Source organism: Mandrillus leucophaeus, unplaced genomic scaffold (genome assembly GCF_000951045.1).
Source record: "Mandrillus leucophaeus isolate KB7577 unplaced genomic scaffold, Mleu.le_1.0 Scaffold557, whole genome shotgun sequence".
NCBI classification, from domain to species: Eukaryota; Metazoa; Chordata; class Mammalia; order Primates; family Cercopithecidae; genus Mandrillus; species Mandrillus leucophaeus.
In genome coordinates this window covers 1,872,759-1,888,367 of record NW_012105997.1, presented here as the reverse complement: position 1 = coordinate 1,888,367, position 15,609 = coordinate 1,872,759, and the positions used below count along the sequence as shown (strand labels likewise).

At 41.4% G+C, this 15,609-nt stretch overlaps 1 protein-coding gene across 1 annotated transcript in view; it reads right to left on the bottom strand.

Annotated features, from left to right (window-relative positions):
- Positions 1 to 7,376, bottom strand: part of CLRN3 (clarin 3) — a 16,568-nt gene extending 9,192 nt beyond the window's left edge. The window contains exon 1 of the mRNA XM_011998122.1: positions 6,985 to 7,376. Coding sequence (XP_011853512.1) covers positions 6,985 to 7,213 — 229 coding nt within the window. The 5' untranslated portion in view covers positions 7,214 to 7,376. The remainder of the gene's footprint in view (positions 1 to 6,984) is intronic.
- Positions 7,377 to 15,609: the final 8,233 nt, after the last annotated feature.

Here is a 15,609-nt window from a genome sequence, read left to right as displayed (position 1 = left end):
AAAATTTTTTCTTTTTGAGTTGGAGTTTTGCTCTTATTGCCCAGGCTGGAGTGCAATGGCATGATCTCGGTTCACCCCAACCTCCGCCTCCCGGGTTCAAGCGATTGTCCTTCCTCAGCCTTCCAAGTAGCTGGGATTATAGGCATGCGCCACCACGCCCGGCTAATTTTGTATTTTTAGGAGAGATGGGGTTTCTCCATGTTGGTCAGGCTGGTCTCCAACTCCCACTATCAGGTGATCTGCCCGCCTTGGCCTACCAAAGTGCTGGGATTACAGGCGTGAGCCACCATGGCCAGCCTTTTAAACAATTTTCTGTAGGGACAGGATCTCACTATGTTGCCCAGGCTGGTCTCCAGTTCCTGAGCTGAAGTGATCCTCCCTCCTTGGCCTCCCAAAGTGCTGGGATTACAGGCATGAGCCACCACACATGGCCAGATAGACACGGGGCTCCCAGTGAGACCCGACACTCCCCTTGGACAGGAGGATATCCTCACTCCATTTTTGAACCTCTTAATTCTATCCGTTCACTATTGTTTTCTTTTTTGGCTTTTTAATCAGCAGTGTTCTACGAGGAAGAAAAGTTTCCTCCCACTGAACAGACAGTGGGCATGAAGGAGATGTGGCCGGCAGCTGGCAACCAGGTGCCTGAGACACAGCCTCAGGGGCTGCTGGCAAAAGGGTCCTGTGGTAAAGACCCTCATCCAGAGAGAGCGGGCATCCCAAGTGGTGCTGGTCTCAGGGTAGAGCCTCCTAGACCAGGAGTGGGAGAAGCCCCAGAAGCAGCAGTGACAGGTAACCCAAGGGCCCTGGCTGCAAGGGAGAGTGAGAAAGTGCAGGAAAGAAAAGGGCAGGAGAGAGAAAAGGGCAGGAGGAGGGCAAGGTGAATATGCCTCACAGCGGTTGGCATGGCCGCATGTCCCTTGAAAACCCATGGGAGAAGGCAGCAGACCAGGAGACGACCGGGCAAGCCTCAGCTCAGTGGCATGAGGATGATGGCTTCACCACCGTGGCAAGGGAACATACTGCTCCTCAAGTGGAACTGGGGACTGTGAGCAAAGTCCAGCTCGCACAGGTACAGCCTACTTGAGCTCAATGATGACTGGACTATTTTGGAATTTCTGCTAATAACTCATAGAGCATGGTGAAATTCTCAGCATAGTCTTGGGCTATGCATCCCAGGGAAGAGCTCTAGCGGGGCATGGGTCACACCAGCCACTGCCTGCTGCCTGGGTGGGGATGGCTGGGACCTGCTGGGCCTGCCTTCTGGGTGAGTGGGATGTGGCCACCTGGGCTGGGATGGTTCCCATCCCTGACCTCAGGTGACGTCTCTTGCCTCTGCCTATTGTTCACTGTGGAGGTGCAGTGGATGCGGGATTCATATTGCTACAATTTAGCACACACTTGTTTTGAAAGTAATAGAGGATGACACCGGAAGAGAGGAGGAATAAAACTACAGCACGTAGGACACACCTGTTCAGGGGGACAGGTCAGAGGCTGCAGCTGAGTCACTGCTGAGTCACCATAAGGGGAATCGCTTCCCATCCCACACTCGCCAGCTCCTCCTGGACGCTAAAGGGGAAACTCCGAGGTCTATCCCAAAGTTTGCTGGGGACTAAATGAACTCACTCCTTAGCAAAGTTTGGTAAGCAGTAAGAAGTAATTTGGTTACTTAACTAGAAAGTAGAAACTTCACTGTTAAAACAAAAATAAAAATTAAAAAATTAAAAAAGCTGTGTCCAAGGCCCCTGAAGTGACTTGCAGTATTTTTCTGCTTCACACACTTAGTAAAATGGATATTCATTGGTAAATGGTTCACATTCCATTTTTTTTTTCAGAGTAAATTAGAAAGTGACAATTGAATTTAGCTTTGTTTGTGACTTTTGGTAAGGTCTAATGATGTGACTTTTCCAAAGGGAGTCATTTGGGGCCTGTTGACTCATATTTTCTGCATCTTAAGGTGACAATTCATCTTGATTCTAACTGCTGGATTTTAAAATTATTTTCCGGCTTTCTGAATTTCCTGCCACACAGGTCTGACAGCTGTATCTCCCCTCCAGCTCCTGGCTCAGAACTTAGACAATAAAAGCTGAAAATTCAGGGAAAGTTATCAAGAATGAAATGACAATAAACTTACATAGCATCTGACAGCTGCTCTCTGCCTGAAAAATTAGCAAACACATTCCGTTCTTTTTCTTCCTTTTAGGGGGCAAGCGTGTGAATCAGGAAAGCCACCTCACAGGTGGCGCTAATTGTCCCAGGAAACAGCCAAGAACAACGTGGCCAGAGAGAAGAGCGCCTGACCCGCAGATCCCGCAGCTGGGAGGCAGAAGCGTGCTGCTGGGCAGTGGATAATGGGTGCCGCTGGGAGCCGTCCGGACATCCGGGCTCCCCACGCAGGGAAATGTAACCCTTCAGGCCCCACTTGCCATCTGCCTTTTGAGTTCCGGTTCTCGGTAAGTCCTCGGACATCAAGGGAGAGCCCATGGCTTTGTGAGTGGATGGGTGGGAATTACTGTGACTCCCTCCATAAACACCTGGTCACCAGGGAGCCTGAACAGGGCAGCTCCCAGTACCTGAGGGAGGAGCTCGTTCTATCAGCAGATCTCCCAGTGTGACCTGGTAGCTCTCCCAGGGAGCCCAGGCTGGTGCCCCAGCCTCTCAGAAAGTTGCCAGGGTTCCTTGGGGAGAAGTGGCCTGAGCCTGGGCGGGCACCTTTTTGTCCTCTATACTCTCCCCTCCCGGTGTGGTGACATCCCTCGGGGCAGAGGATGAGCCTGAGCCTGGGCGGGCACCTTTTTGTCCTCTATACTCTCCCCTCCCAGTGTGGTGACATCCCTCGGGGCGGAGGATGAACACTGCTCTCCAGGAGACTCTCCTTATGCGGACAGGGCAGGAGTAGTAAGGTGGGGGCTCTTTATGAATTCTGGAGAAATAAACTTCATTTGTTCTTCTCTTTGCAATTCATTAGTTTCTGCAGCAGATTTATTTTTCTAATTATTTTTAGCCTGGACTAATGGTGCAATGTTGAGCTCCCTGAGAACACGTGGAGGTCGGTGGAGAAAAGAGACTAGCGGGCGGGGGAGTGCCAGGTGGGGAGAGACTCGCGCCAGCTGCAGTGGGTCCTGACCCGGATGCAGCACTGAAAGGCCAGCCGGGAGCCGAGCTTTCCCTCAGTCTGCCTTGCTTCCTTTGCAAGGTTGTCTAGAGCTTTTGCCAATCAATTAATTTAATTTTAAGCAGGCCACATCCAAAGGACTTAAAAAGCAATACCCAGTACAGCAATGCCTATCACTCTAGTGCCTGGCCTTGGTTGTTGTCAACACTGAATTAGGATCACCTGGGAAGATTTTTAAAAAACGAGCAGGTCAGGGCCTCACCCCGCGGAGATTGCTATTCATCTGGTCCGGGTGGGGATGCCTCACCCGCATCCCAGGTGATTCTACCTTCCGCTGCAGGCAACGTGACTGCTCAAAGTCCCACACATCTGCAAATCAGACTGTTCTTGGAACTGAGAACAAAGAGTGTAGTGTCACAAGAGGAGAAATATCTCTCATAATCAAGTCCAGCCTGGGCTGGTGACACGCTGTCTCCACAAAACATCAGAAAAGTGGCTGGGTGTGGTGGTGCTTGCCTGTGGTCCCAGCTACACCGGAAGCTGAGGCAGGAGGATCTCTGGAGCCCAGGATGTAGAGGCTGCAATGAGCTATGATCGCACCATGGCACTCCAGACTGGGTGACAAAGCAAGACCCTGTCTCAAAAAAGAAAAGAAAAGAAAAGTCTTGCCGGGTGCGGTGGCTCATGCCTGTAATCCCAGCACTTTGGGAGGCCAAGGTGGGAAGATCACTTGAGGTCAGGAGTTTGACACCAGCCTGGCCAACGTGGTGAAACCCTGTCTCTACTAAAAATACAAAATTTAGCCACCCGTGGTATACATTCCTATAACCCCAGCTACTAGGGAGGCCGAGGCACGAGAATTGCTTGAACTCAGGAGGTGGAAATTGCAGTGAGCCGAGATGGCGCCACTGCACTCCAGTCTGGGTGTGAAGCAGCCTGGGTGATGAAACAAAACAACAACAACAACAACAACAACAAACTATCATAGAAACTTTTCCTGTCAAAATGATTCTGTAAAAAATACGTTCTGGTCAGCGTGTAGGCTGAGTAATATTTGAAATGACATTCACGGGAATTCCATGTCCTAAATGTGAATGACTCATCTTGCCATGATTGCCAGTGTGAGGAAACAGAGCACACCATGCTTCCGGACCCTGACCACATTTGCAAAACACAGGGTTAAAGGAATGACTTCCTTTTACATGGCACCCAAGATCCAGAACTGAGAGGGAGTTGGGTGGCCACAGTGTGAGCTTACACCTCCTAGCAGCTCATTTTTCAGGATTCTGTCCTCCAACGGGGCTTTGCAGGCACGCGTTCCCCTCAAACCCTTGCTTCCATGCAGACCTGCACATACCATGCCCCAGCAGTGAGTGCAGGGCACCGATTTTAACTGAGGAAGGGTCTTTCTCTCACACTGGATGGTGAGCCCTCCAAGGCCAGGAACCATGTGCAATTCCTTTCAGTCTCCTGAGCCCCTCATACACGCAGCAGCTGCTCAGGGAAGTGTTTTGGAACAGAAATCAGATCTCCAGAACTTTGGGAGTAGCAAAGACAACCTGCTCACAGGTGGACATACAGGACCTGCCACTTTTCACCTGGATGTTGGGCAAACCAGGATGCAGCCAGTCAGCCTGAGCTGCCTGCACCCTCCAAGTTACACACTGGAGAATTTCCTTACCAGGTCTGAAGAACGATTTTCCCCACAGATTGACCAACGTTGGCTGAATTATTCTGGCACTTTGAAATCAGCCGTCATTGCTTCCTTCTGCTATTTTGTTTCAAAATCTACAGACAAAACTGGCTGAATGTGATAAATACCATGCAGAAATACAGCAGAGCTTTGCAATAATTATTACTCTTGGGAGACTCTTGATGTGACCTCGCCCTAGCCAAGAAGCTCATGTGGTCAACTTCTCAATTGGAACGGTCAGTCCACCACTGTTGGGCAAGAAAGGGGCATTTATACAGATTTGATTCTACTGCCCATGGTTGGTTTCTGATTTGAAAGAAGCCCCGGGTGGCCATGAGAAACCATAGGAGAGCACCCATGTCTCATTGTGCACACTGCAGGGCTGCTCCCAGGTGAAGCGTCCCAGGATTGTTAGCAGCTGAACACTACAAGTTGAAGGTTCCAGTAAGATGACTTTCCCCTGTCTGAAAGAACTGCTTACAGGTGTTCAAGCTCAACGATTATTACAATCATTGGCAATGAAGACCCCCTAGGCTCTGAGGGGTCCTTAGGTGTCAACCAGAGTGACAGTGCAGCACCTTCATTAATTGGGTGGCGGTTCACCTTCTGCAGCACCAGGAGGTTGGGCAGTGACTTGTGGAAAGTCAGAATGTGGCTCCTCAGTAACAAAGACTGAAAGTAGAGATCCAGCAAAGGGAAGGCAAATATTCTGCCTCACTGTGCTCTCACCTGGGCTGCCGCACCTACCTGGCCCTGGGCCCTTTCAGGGACGAGTGCCTGCTCTGGTCCTCTGACATCACCATGCTCACCTGCATGCACACAGGGCTTTAGAGCCAGGTCCTGACCCATCCTGGCCTCCTCTGAGTCTCCGTGCATAGAGATAGTTGATGCTTTCTTTGAAGCCATTTATCTCAAATTGGAAATCAACTGGTTCCAAACAGACACCATATGGAAACCAAAAAAAACTGGTAGGTTTTGTCTCTTACAATTTTTTAAATGTGTCTGAGGTTTCAGGACACTTTTTGGTTTTGAAAATGCTATTCATATAACTGAAAGCATGACTGAGTCTTTGAAAGTTGCTGGAAAGCCAATGTTCCCCATCCTTATGGGAAGCTGAGGTTGACACCAGAGGAGATGTCCCTGAAAGGCTCTGGCAATGCCCGGGGAGACGCTGCTTTTGCTAACATCTAAATGACAAATGTATAACTTGGGAACACAACCAGGCTGCTTTGGATTTAAGAAAATAGTTTCATTAACAAAATCATAAACACACTAGAGCTAGAACCTACAGCTAGTGTCCAGGACTCAAACTTCTTTTTGCATTACACAAGGACTAAACATTACATGTGTATAGGGTAGAAAATGATGCATATTTATGAGTCAAAAGGTAATGATTGTATGATACCCGGTAATGTCTGTATAATACTAGCATACAACTTTGTTCAAAACAAAGTCCATTTAATATGTTACATAACTTACAAATGTTTTTAAATTTAGAAAACATGAAGGTAGGTATCAAACTTCAAAAGCCAAATAAGTAGCTAAATCAACTTATTATTCTCAATGAACTTTTAATATTCTTCCATTGAGAGGATGGCATTATTATATAAGAAATCAGGAAATAAAAAGTTTAGGAATTCCTATCAAATATACAATTAATTAATGGAAATTTAATATAATTCCCAACGATTAGATATTTTGGAGGTAAATTCAAATCAGTTAAAGAAATGAACTTGAGAAACAGAGATAATTAATTTCCCATTTTACTCTTTCCTGCATAGATGCCACTTGTGAAATTCTAGACAGAGGTTGTGGGTCCAACTAAAAACCCAGTCAATACAGTTAAAACATGCATTCCTACTGGCTATTCAATGCCATATTGCTGTCACATATTTTTACTTATTTACTTGTCAATCAACTTGGTAGGTGTTATTTAAATATCACCACTGCTGGAATGATTTAGACTATTGTACTAATAGACACAAGCAGAACTGAGGAAGCTCAAATAATGGCATGGCAAATTTCCAAAATTATCTTGTATTATTAGGCTTGCATCGTCAGCCTAACCCAAAACTTACAAATAAATTATTTTTGAATGGTTATTTGGCCCAAATATAGAATGACATAAACCTGAATTCAATCTCATGATATCCATTCAAATTAGTTTATCATTTACCTGCAAAGTTTTTGTTTGGTTCTGCAAGTCCGTGACTCAATTCTTGACTACTTTCCCCACGAAAAAGTCCATAAGTGATGAAAATGCTCCCATTTGAAGCAGAGTCTCCAACAGCAATTGTACTGGTGATCCATGCTTGTGTCCCAAGAATCGAGCAAATTACAATGAAAGACCCAAGGCTGGTGAAAAAGCTTGATAAGAACATCAATGTCTTCTTTGTGGTAGGCATTTTCACAGGAAAATAAGTTCTCCAGGACAAAAAAATGAATATCTTCTTATAACACTTTTGGACCTTATCATTTGAAGTCTAGTACTTAGAAATAGAGTCTAACACTTTGTTGTCAAATATAAAATCTCACTCTTCCTAAGGAAGGGTTATGCTAATGGACATTGAACTCTGAACATGGTCATAAAATTTACAGTAGCTGAACTTTGGTCTGGAGTAAGAGGCTGCTATGGTTACAGCCAACCAGCATGAACAAGGGGTGGGTATGGTCTTCCCAGGGACTTCCTCAATCACACAATTAATTTATAATCCTTGGCCAAGTGTCATGGAAGCAAGTTTAGCCTACCATATCATGACAGGAGTAGAATTCCTAAATAATAGGGTGTGGAGGATCTGTATTCCCAAAGTGTTGCTGAGTCTACCAGACAACAACCATGAAATCCCAACTTCTCCAAGAATTATTGGAAATATGTAAACATATACTTCTCTATTGTGGACATTTATGTTGTTTCAACTTCACAATTATGACTGAGAAAGAACACACAAATATCTTTAGGCATAAACCTTTATTCATATCTCCACTTATTTCCTTGCTTAGACTTCTAGAAGTGAGTCAGTCTGTGAATGTTACTGAAGCTGTTGCTACACATTGCCCAGCTGCTCATTAGAAAAAGATACCAGTCACCCACCATGCCCTTAATACAGTGAAGGTACACACTTTCCTACATCCTCAAAACATGTATATTATTGGAAAACTTACTATTTTTTCCATTTAAGTCTATTAATTTTAACCACACTTCTAAAGGGTGGGACAGAATTTCAGTAGTTAGTTCCTTCTGGCCCTATTCCTAGTGTGGAAAATAATTTTGTATTTATTATTGTATTTTGTATTACATAGGCCCATTACAAAAATGTATTCAAATGGAACTGGCAAGAATAAAGAAGAAAGTAGATATAATAAATAATTTATCCTAGAAAAAGTAATTGTGTTCATAGTTGGGCAAAGACTTTCATACCGATAGCTTTATGTCTTAGCTTCCTGCTGCTATAACTGAATACCCGAGGCTGGGTGATTTATAAAGAACAGAAATGTATTTCTTATGGTTCTAAAGGCTGAGGAGTCCAAGGCCAAGGGGCTACATCTGGTGAGGGCCTTCATGCTAGGGAGGACTCTGAGTCCTGAGGTGGTACAGGGCATCATGGTGGCCAGATAGCAAGTGGGCTGACACTGCTAGCTCAGGTCTCTCTTACTCTTCTTATAAAGCCACCAGTCCCACTCCGGAGAAAACCCATTGGTCCATTAATCCATTAGTCCATGAAAGAATTAATACATTCATGAGGGCAGGGCCCTCATAACTCCATTGCCTCATAAAAGTGGCAACTTTCCATACTGCCACACTGAAACTCACCAATATGAGTTTCAGAGGAGACAAACATCTGGTGTAGCATCATGCACACATTTATAATAAAACCGAGTCCTACTCTATGTTCTATTTTATAATCTGCTTCATAAAAATTTCAACAAATTGCCATGGCAATCCTTTCATGTCGATAGATCACGTTTACCATTGTACAAAGCAACCACAAAATTATTTCTACAAACCCTTTTTGGTGGACATTGAGGTTGTTTCCAGCTTTTCACTGTTGTACCCATGATGTGGTGATACTCCTTTTATGTTCAACCTTGCTAACCTTTCTAGGATTTCCTTGAGATAAATTCTGAGAAGGAGAATTGTTGAGTCAACAAAAAATATATGTACACCAGCAGAAAGTGTGTCCCAATTTAAATTTCTACCAACAGCATTTTGCATAAGAGTTCCCAATTTCCACAGCTTCCCCACAGCACAGTATTGCTAGTATTTTTAATCTTTCACAAGCTGGGAGACAAGAAGTAGCTTGTTGGCATTATTTGATTTTTACATGTCAGTTAGAGTTGCTATATTTTAATAAGCTTATTACCCATGTGTAGTTTTACTGACACAGTTTTCTGTTTATGATGTTGGCTCATCTATTATATAGAGACGTTTTTTATTCATGACTTTTTGTACAGTAAAGACAGTAAACTTTTATCAGTTCTGTGTATCTTGTGGATATATATATATGTATACTGAAATATATTCATTGAATATATATATTCATTTTGTTATTTGCATTTCAATCATATTTATACATTTATACATTTTAAACATTATGTGTAGATATTTTACTGGCTCAAGTTAAAAATGTCTATGTAACCAAATATTTCAGTCTTATACTTTATACTTTCTGGATTTGGTATCCTAACTCAACAGTTATTAAGGCTATTTACATATCAACTCAAGTTTGTGTGAAACAGAAAAGTGATTTTTTTTTTTTTTTAAGATACAGGATTATTTCACATTACCCAAGGCGAGGTGACAATGAGAACTCAGGAAATTACTAGAACCAGAATTTCTGTTGTCTTCTCTGCTCCTTACTGCATATCTGTTTCATTTCCTGGGTCTTTTTCTAATATTAAATTTTATCTTTGCTGCTATTCTATTGCTGTCTTTTATTTAGTTTTTCCTTTTCTAATTTTCTGAAATGAATGTTTTATTTTCTTATTTTGTTTTTGCATTAATAAAATATTTAAAACCATGAATATTTCTCTCTCTCTCTCTCTCTCTCTCTCTATATATATATATATATATATCTTTGGCTAGGTTCCATAGGTTTTTATATATGTAAATCGGCATTTAACATCTTTAAATTGCATTTTTTATTTCCTGTTTGTTGAGGACAAAGTTTATAAGATAATTGTATGATAGCATTATTTCTATTTTCGTTATTTGTTTCCAGTTTTCTATAATTTTTAATCAAAGAATGTGATCTTAAAATATCTACTCTTATGGTTTTATTGAGATTTTATTTGTAGACAATTTATATTCAATGCTTACAACATTTTATGTCACTCTATGCTATTCCATTTAATGAATTTACCCTCATTTATTTAACAATGTTTCATTTTGGGCATTTTGGATATTATTAAATTTTTTGCTTATATAAATTTGCTTGAATACAGATCATTAACTATATCCTTAAAATACATCTCAGGAGAATTGCTGAGTCAGATAGACATTTTTAGATTTATTATATTAAATACAGATTGACCCCAAACTGGCTTGCAATTCATAATCCCACCATAAATGTAGGAGAAAGCCCTTTTTTCTCTAGCACTGGAAAATGTTTGTAATTTTACATGAAATATTGCTTTAAGTTACCATTCTATGGTCTGCTTTTCTGTCACTATAGTTTTGGCTTTTCTATAATTTCATAAAAATGGTATAGTAAGTAGTCTTCTGTATCTGACTTTATTTTTTAGATTCATCTAGATATAGACACACATTTGTTGATCCACTCAGCAGTTGATGAACATTTTGGTAGACTCCAGTTACATCGATACATTATATTTGTTAAGAGGAAAGCTGTTATGCATTCGAGTACAAGTCTATGTGTGGATACCTGATTCCTTTTTCTTGTGTAAATAAATAAGAGAGATATTACTGGAACATGGTAAGTGTATATTTAACATTATAAGAAACGGACAGACTGATTTCTCAAGTGGCTGTTCTACTGTGCATTCCCACAAGAGATGTATGATAGTTTCAGTTGCTCCATATCCTCACCAGCACTTGCTATTATAAGTCCTTCAAGATTTGTCATTATAATGAGTGTTTACTGATATCTCACTGTGGTTTTTATTTGCATTTTGCTAATACTAATGATATTGGACATCTTTTTATGTGTTTGTTTGCCATTCATATACTTTATTTGGTGAAGCCTCTGTTGACATCTTTTGTCCATTTTCTTACTGTCTTCTTTTTGTTGAGTTGTAAGAATTCTTTATATTTTACACTCAAGATACAATGTTTATTAGATATATGTTTTACATATATCATATATTTATTAGATATATGTTTTACATATATCATATATTTATTAGTTATATATCTTGCAACCATTTTGTTCCAGTATCTGGGTTGTTTTTTCATTTCCTTAACAGCGTCATTGAAGAGCAAAATTTTAAAAATTTGGTGAAGTCTAACTTACCAATTTTTTCATTTTATGGAATATGGTTTAACTATTATATTTAAGAATTTTTTGCCTAATCCAAGAGCACAGAGATTTATTTTCCTGTGTTTTGTTCTAGAAATTTTATGCCTTTAGGTCTTATATTTAAGGTTATAGTCTATTTCGAGTCAATTTTTGTACATGATACGAGGTAAGGGCTGAGGTTCATTTTTATGCGTGTGGCTAGGGTGTTGTCCCAGTTTGGTTTCTTGAAAAGATTATCCCTTCCCTGATGAACTGCCTTGGCGTCTTCTTTGAAAATCAGATGACCATATCTGTGTGGGTCTCTTTCTGGATTCTCTATTAAGAGATCTTTCTTTCCAGTCCTGTGTAAGTTCCAGGAATTGTTTGTTACTCGGCTTTGCCATGGCTCCCTGCCTGGTCTCCATAGCTTCCTCTGAGGTATGTGCCTCAGCACTCAATTAATGATTCCAGGGATCCCTCTAGATTTCTACAGCTTCCCTCTGCAGCTCTCTCCTCTCCAGCACTCACCACCAATCCTAGCACTTTGGCCTCCTCAAACCTTGGTTTCTTTCTGTTCAACTCCAGAAGACCATTGGCTTCTTTGGTTTCCCCTTCTGCACCATAACCTGGAAATTTCCTCCTTGAAAACTTCCTGGGGCAATTGTCAGTCTTACTTCACGTGTTTCTTTTATCTCAGGAATCATGGCCCTGTGCTGCCTGATGTCTGATGTCTATTATAGAAACCATTCCTTCATATATTATTTTCTGTCTTACTAATTTTTTAAGACTATAGGGCCATTCTGGCCTTCTTATTCCATCACAGTCCAAGGAGGTAGTCAGCCTTCATTGAATGACCACACAGCTGTCACATTTTCTTTCCCTTAGAATTTTGTAGCTACCACTTTATTGTCTTTTTGCACTGAGCATTGCTGTTGAAGAGTCTGAGGCCAGCCATATTTTTTCTCTCTGTATGTGACTGAGTTACTCTGATAGCACAGTTATAAGAGTCTGTTTGTGAAGTGCAGCCATACCCACCTAAATTTTGTTTAGATTATTCTGGTTCATTTTATTCTCCTTTCATGTAGTTTCTCTTTTCAATTTGCATATTCAGTTTATTACAGAAACATTTTTCTGTGTCATATTTCTAAATTGTGTGTTCCACTTGTTGAAATTTTACTTGCAGACACACCACTTATCCTCGTATTGGGTTGTCTTTGACCTTCATATCCACTATCCACCCTCTTGTAATTGCTTTATTCCTTTTATATTTTTGCTCTCTATTCACTGTGACTTTCTTCCACAATGATAATTCATTTTTAGTTAAAACTTTTTCTAACTTATGTATTAAATCTTAAGTTATATGGCTTGGAGTCTCAACTGGTTTTCTTTGAAGTTTTCTTTTAACTTATCTCTGTTGTTTTATATCTCATTATTAGTCCCTTGTGTAACTGAATCTTTCTTATTATAAGTAAGTTCTTACATAGCATAATACATGCAGAGGAAACTGCTTCCGCCCATTGGATTGGATGTTTTTCCAGCCTGAGGTGTGCTTACCCTTTCTTTTCTTTTCTTCTGCTATGTTGGTGTAGATCCCATTGGATTGGATGTTTTTCCAGCTAGAGGTGTGTTTACCCTTTCTTTTCTTCTCTTTTGTTTGGGTAAATCCTAGGGTATTTCTTTTCATCTTGCTTAGTTTAACATGAGCAGTTCTATGCAACCATTGGTTTATACGAATCCATGATTAGTGAGTTCCCCTGACATCCTTCTTACCTTATCTGGGGCTAATTTGTCTTAGCTTCTCCATGAATCACTCTTTGACTGGACGGTTTTCTATCATTTTTTTCCTAAATACATCCAGGAGGGAAAAAAGTGTACAGATCTTTGCCAAACATGTAAGTCAGATTGGCTTAAGCTCACAGAAGTTTGGGGTGAGGGAAATCTTTCATGTGACATGATGCAGGGCTCCCAAGAAGGTTTCCAGGACATCATTTTGCTCTTTCTGCATCTCTGGGTTGTGTTTCTCTTGGCTCTGCTCCCAAGTTCATGGACTTGAATCCTCATTCAGAACTTTTATCCTCTCAGCTTCAAGTGTATTGCAAGAAAGAATCGTATGCCTCTCCCCTAGAAATCTCTCAGCATTTTACTGGCTCTAATGCTGCCACACACCCACACACTTAGAGCTGGACAGAAGCAGGGAGAGGTCTTGTTGTGTTGTAATTAGGATTACTGCTGAGTTTGGGGAGGCAGAATCGATGATCTTGCTTCTACAAGCTCTTAGCTAATCAGAATCTCCATGCAGTCAAGGACCTTTTCTAACTAGGCTTGGTAATTGCACAGGGCATGGCAATGGGGACTATCTTGCCCCTCTCCTCAGAGTAAGAGGCAGCCTGAGACTCTGCCCCAGAACAGGAACTTCCTAAGGGATGGGCTAGGGCAGACTGAGTCTGGGTGTGCATAAAAGGAAGGCGATGTCAGAGCCTGTGATGAAGAGGCCTCTGCAAGTTGAAAACAGTCTAGAATACGAAGCCCTCACTGCCATGCTTTAGGAAATGAAATATGTAAAAACTAAATTTCTATTGTGCTTTAGTAACTGCTAAGAAATAAATATCTGTATCTCATTTTTAGGAGAGCTTTCCTTAGTGCTGTATTATGTCTCATTACCAACTTTTTCCTCAATTGCAAGAGCAAACTGAAATTATATACCAGGTAGAAACTAGGTGAATAATACATCATCCTACCAGTGATAATGTTCTGTGGATTATTGACATGAACTTCACTGTGAGAAATAAAGAATTTATGTCATAAGTCTTATCATTTCTCAAGTTAGAGGAAAAATATCCTTTTGCAAAAGTATAGATATTTCTGAGAGTCCTGTGATTTTTGAGTGAGGAACACGAGTGTATTCAATGCATTATGAGATCATCTGAAGCAGGCCATGGAAGGCGCCGGTCATGGCGGTGCATGCCTGTAGTCCCAGCTACTCAAGAGGCTGAGGCAGGAGGACTTCTTGAGCCCAGGAGTTTAAGATTGCAGTGACCTATGATCATACCACTGCACTCTAGCCCGGGTGACAGTAAAAGACCCCATCTCAATGAATAAATACATAAAATAAAATAAAACAACACTGAGACACATTTTTATCAAATTTCTTGAAAACAGTGATAAGGAGAAGATTTTAAAATCAACTAGAGGAAAAGGGTACACCACCAAAACTACTGATAATAAGCAATAAAGGATGAATCTCAAAAAGAGTTTGCTGCCTAAAAGAAATTAGAAATAACATACTACGTGATTCCATTTATCTGAAGATACAGAGTAGGTGATACTACCTGCAGTGATAGATTTCAGAATAATGGCCATCTTTGGCAAGAGTCGGGAGATTCTATCGGGGGAAGAAACATCAAAGAACTTTCTAGATTGATGGGAATGTTCACTGTCTTGAGAGGAGTATGCATTTCACTAGTTTATACACTTGTCTTTACTCATTGGCATATCCCTTAAGATCTGTACAATACATGTGTACTATTCATCAGTGAAAAGCAATTCAAGAAAAATAAAAGAGTTCAAATGTGGTAAGGATCTGGGGGAGGGCCTAATTATTGTTTTTTTCTGGGTGAGTAGAGGAATCTTCCAGCAAAAAGACCTGTCCTCTTGATTTCAGTAATTGTTAACACTTGGGCATAACTTGGAAAAAGAGGAGGAGAGGGAAGAATAGTTGGGTAATGTAAAAATAGATAGTTCTGAACCTATTCATTATTCAATCTGGTACATCCTAGAGATCAGAATAACCATCCTGACTGTGGTTACTAACAGTTACCTCTTGGTGGGGACAGGTCCTGAACAAAATCATTGAAGGACTCTGGTGTTGTCTCAGTGTATTAGTCTGTTCAGACATACGTGAGACTGGGTAATTTACAAAGGAAAGAGGTTTAATGGACTCACAATTCCATATGGCTGGGAAGGCCTCACAATCACCACAGAAGACAAAGGAGGAGTAAAGGCACATCTTAAATGGCGGCAGGCAAGAGAGCATATTCCCTTTATGAAGGGAACTGCCCTTTATAAAACCATCAGATCTCGTGAGATTTATTCACTATCATGAGAACAGTATGGGGAAAACCCACCCCCATGATTCAATTGCCTCCCATAGGATCCCTCCCACAACACATGAGGACTACGGGAACTACAATTCAAGATGAGACTTGGGTGGGGATGCCGCCAAGCCACAGCACTCCGTTTTCCCTTCCTTGCCCTGCCCCACAGCCAATCAATGATCAAGAACTGCTTTTTTTTTGGCCGGGCGCGGTGGCTCAAGCCTGTAATCCCAGCACTTTGGGAGGCCGAGA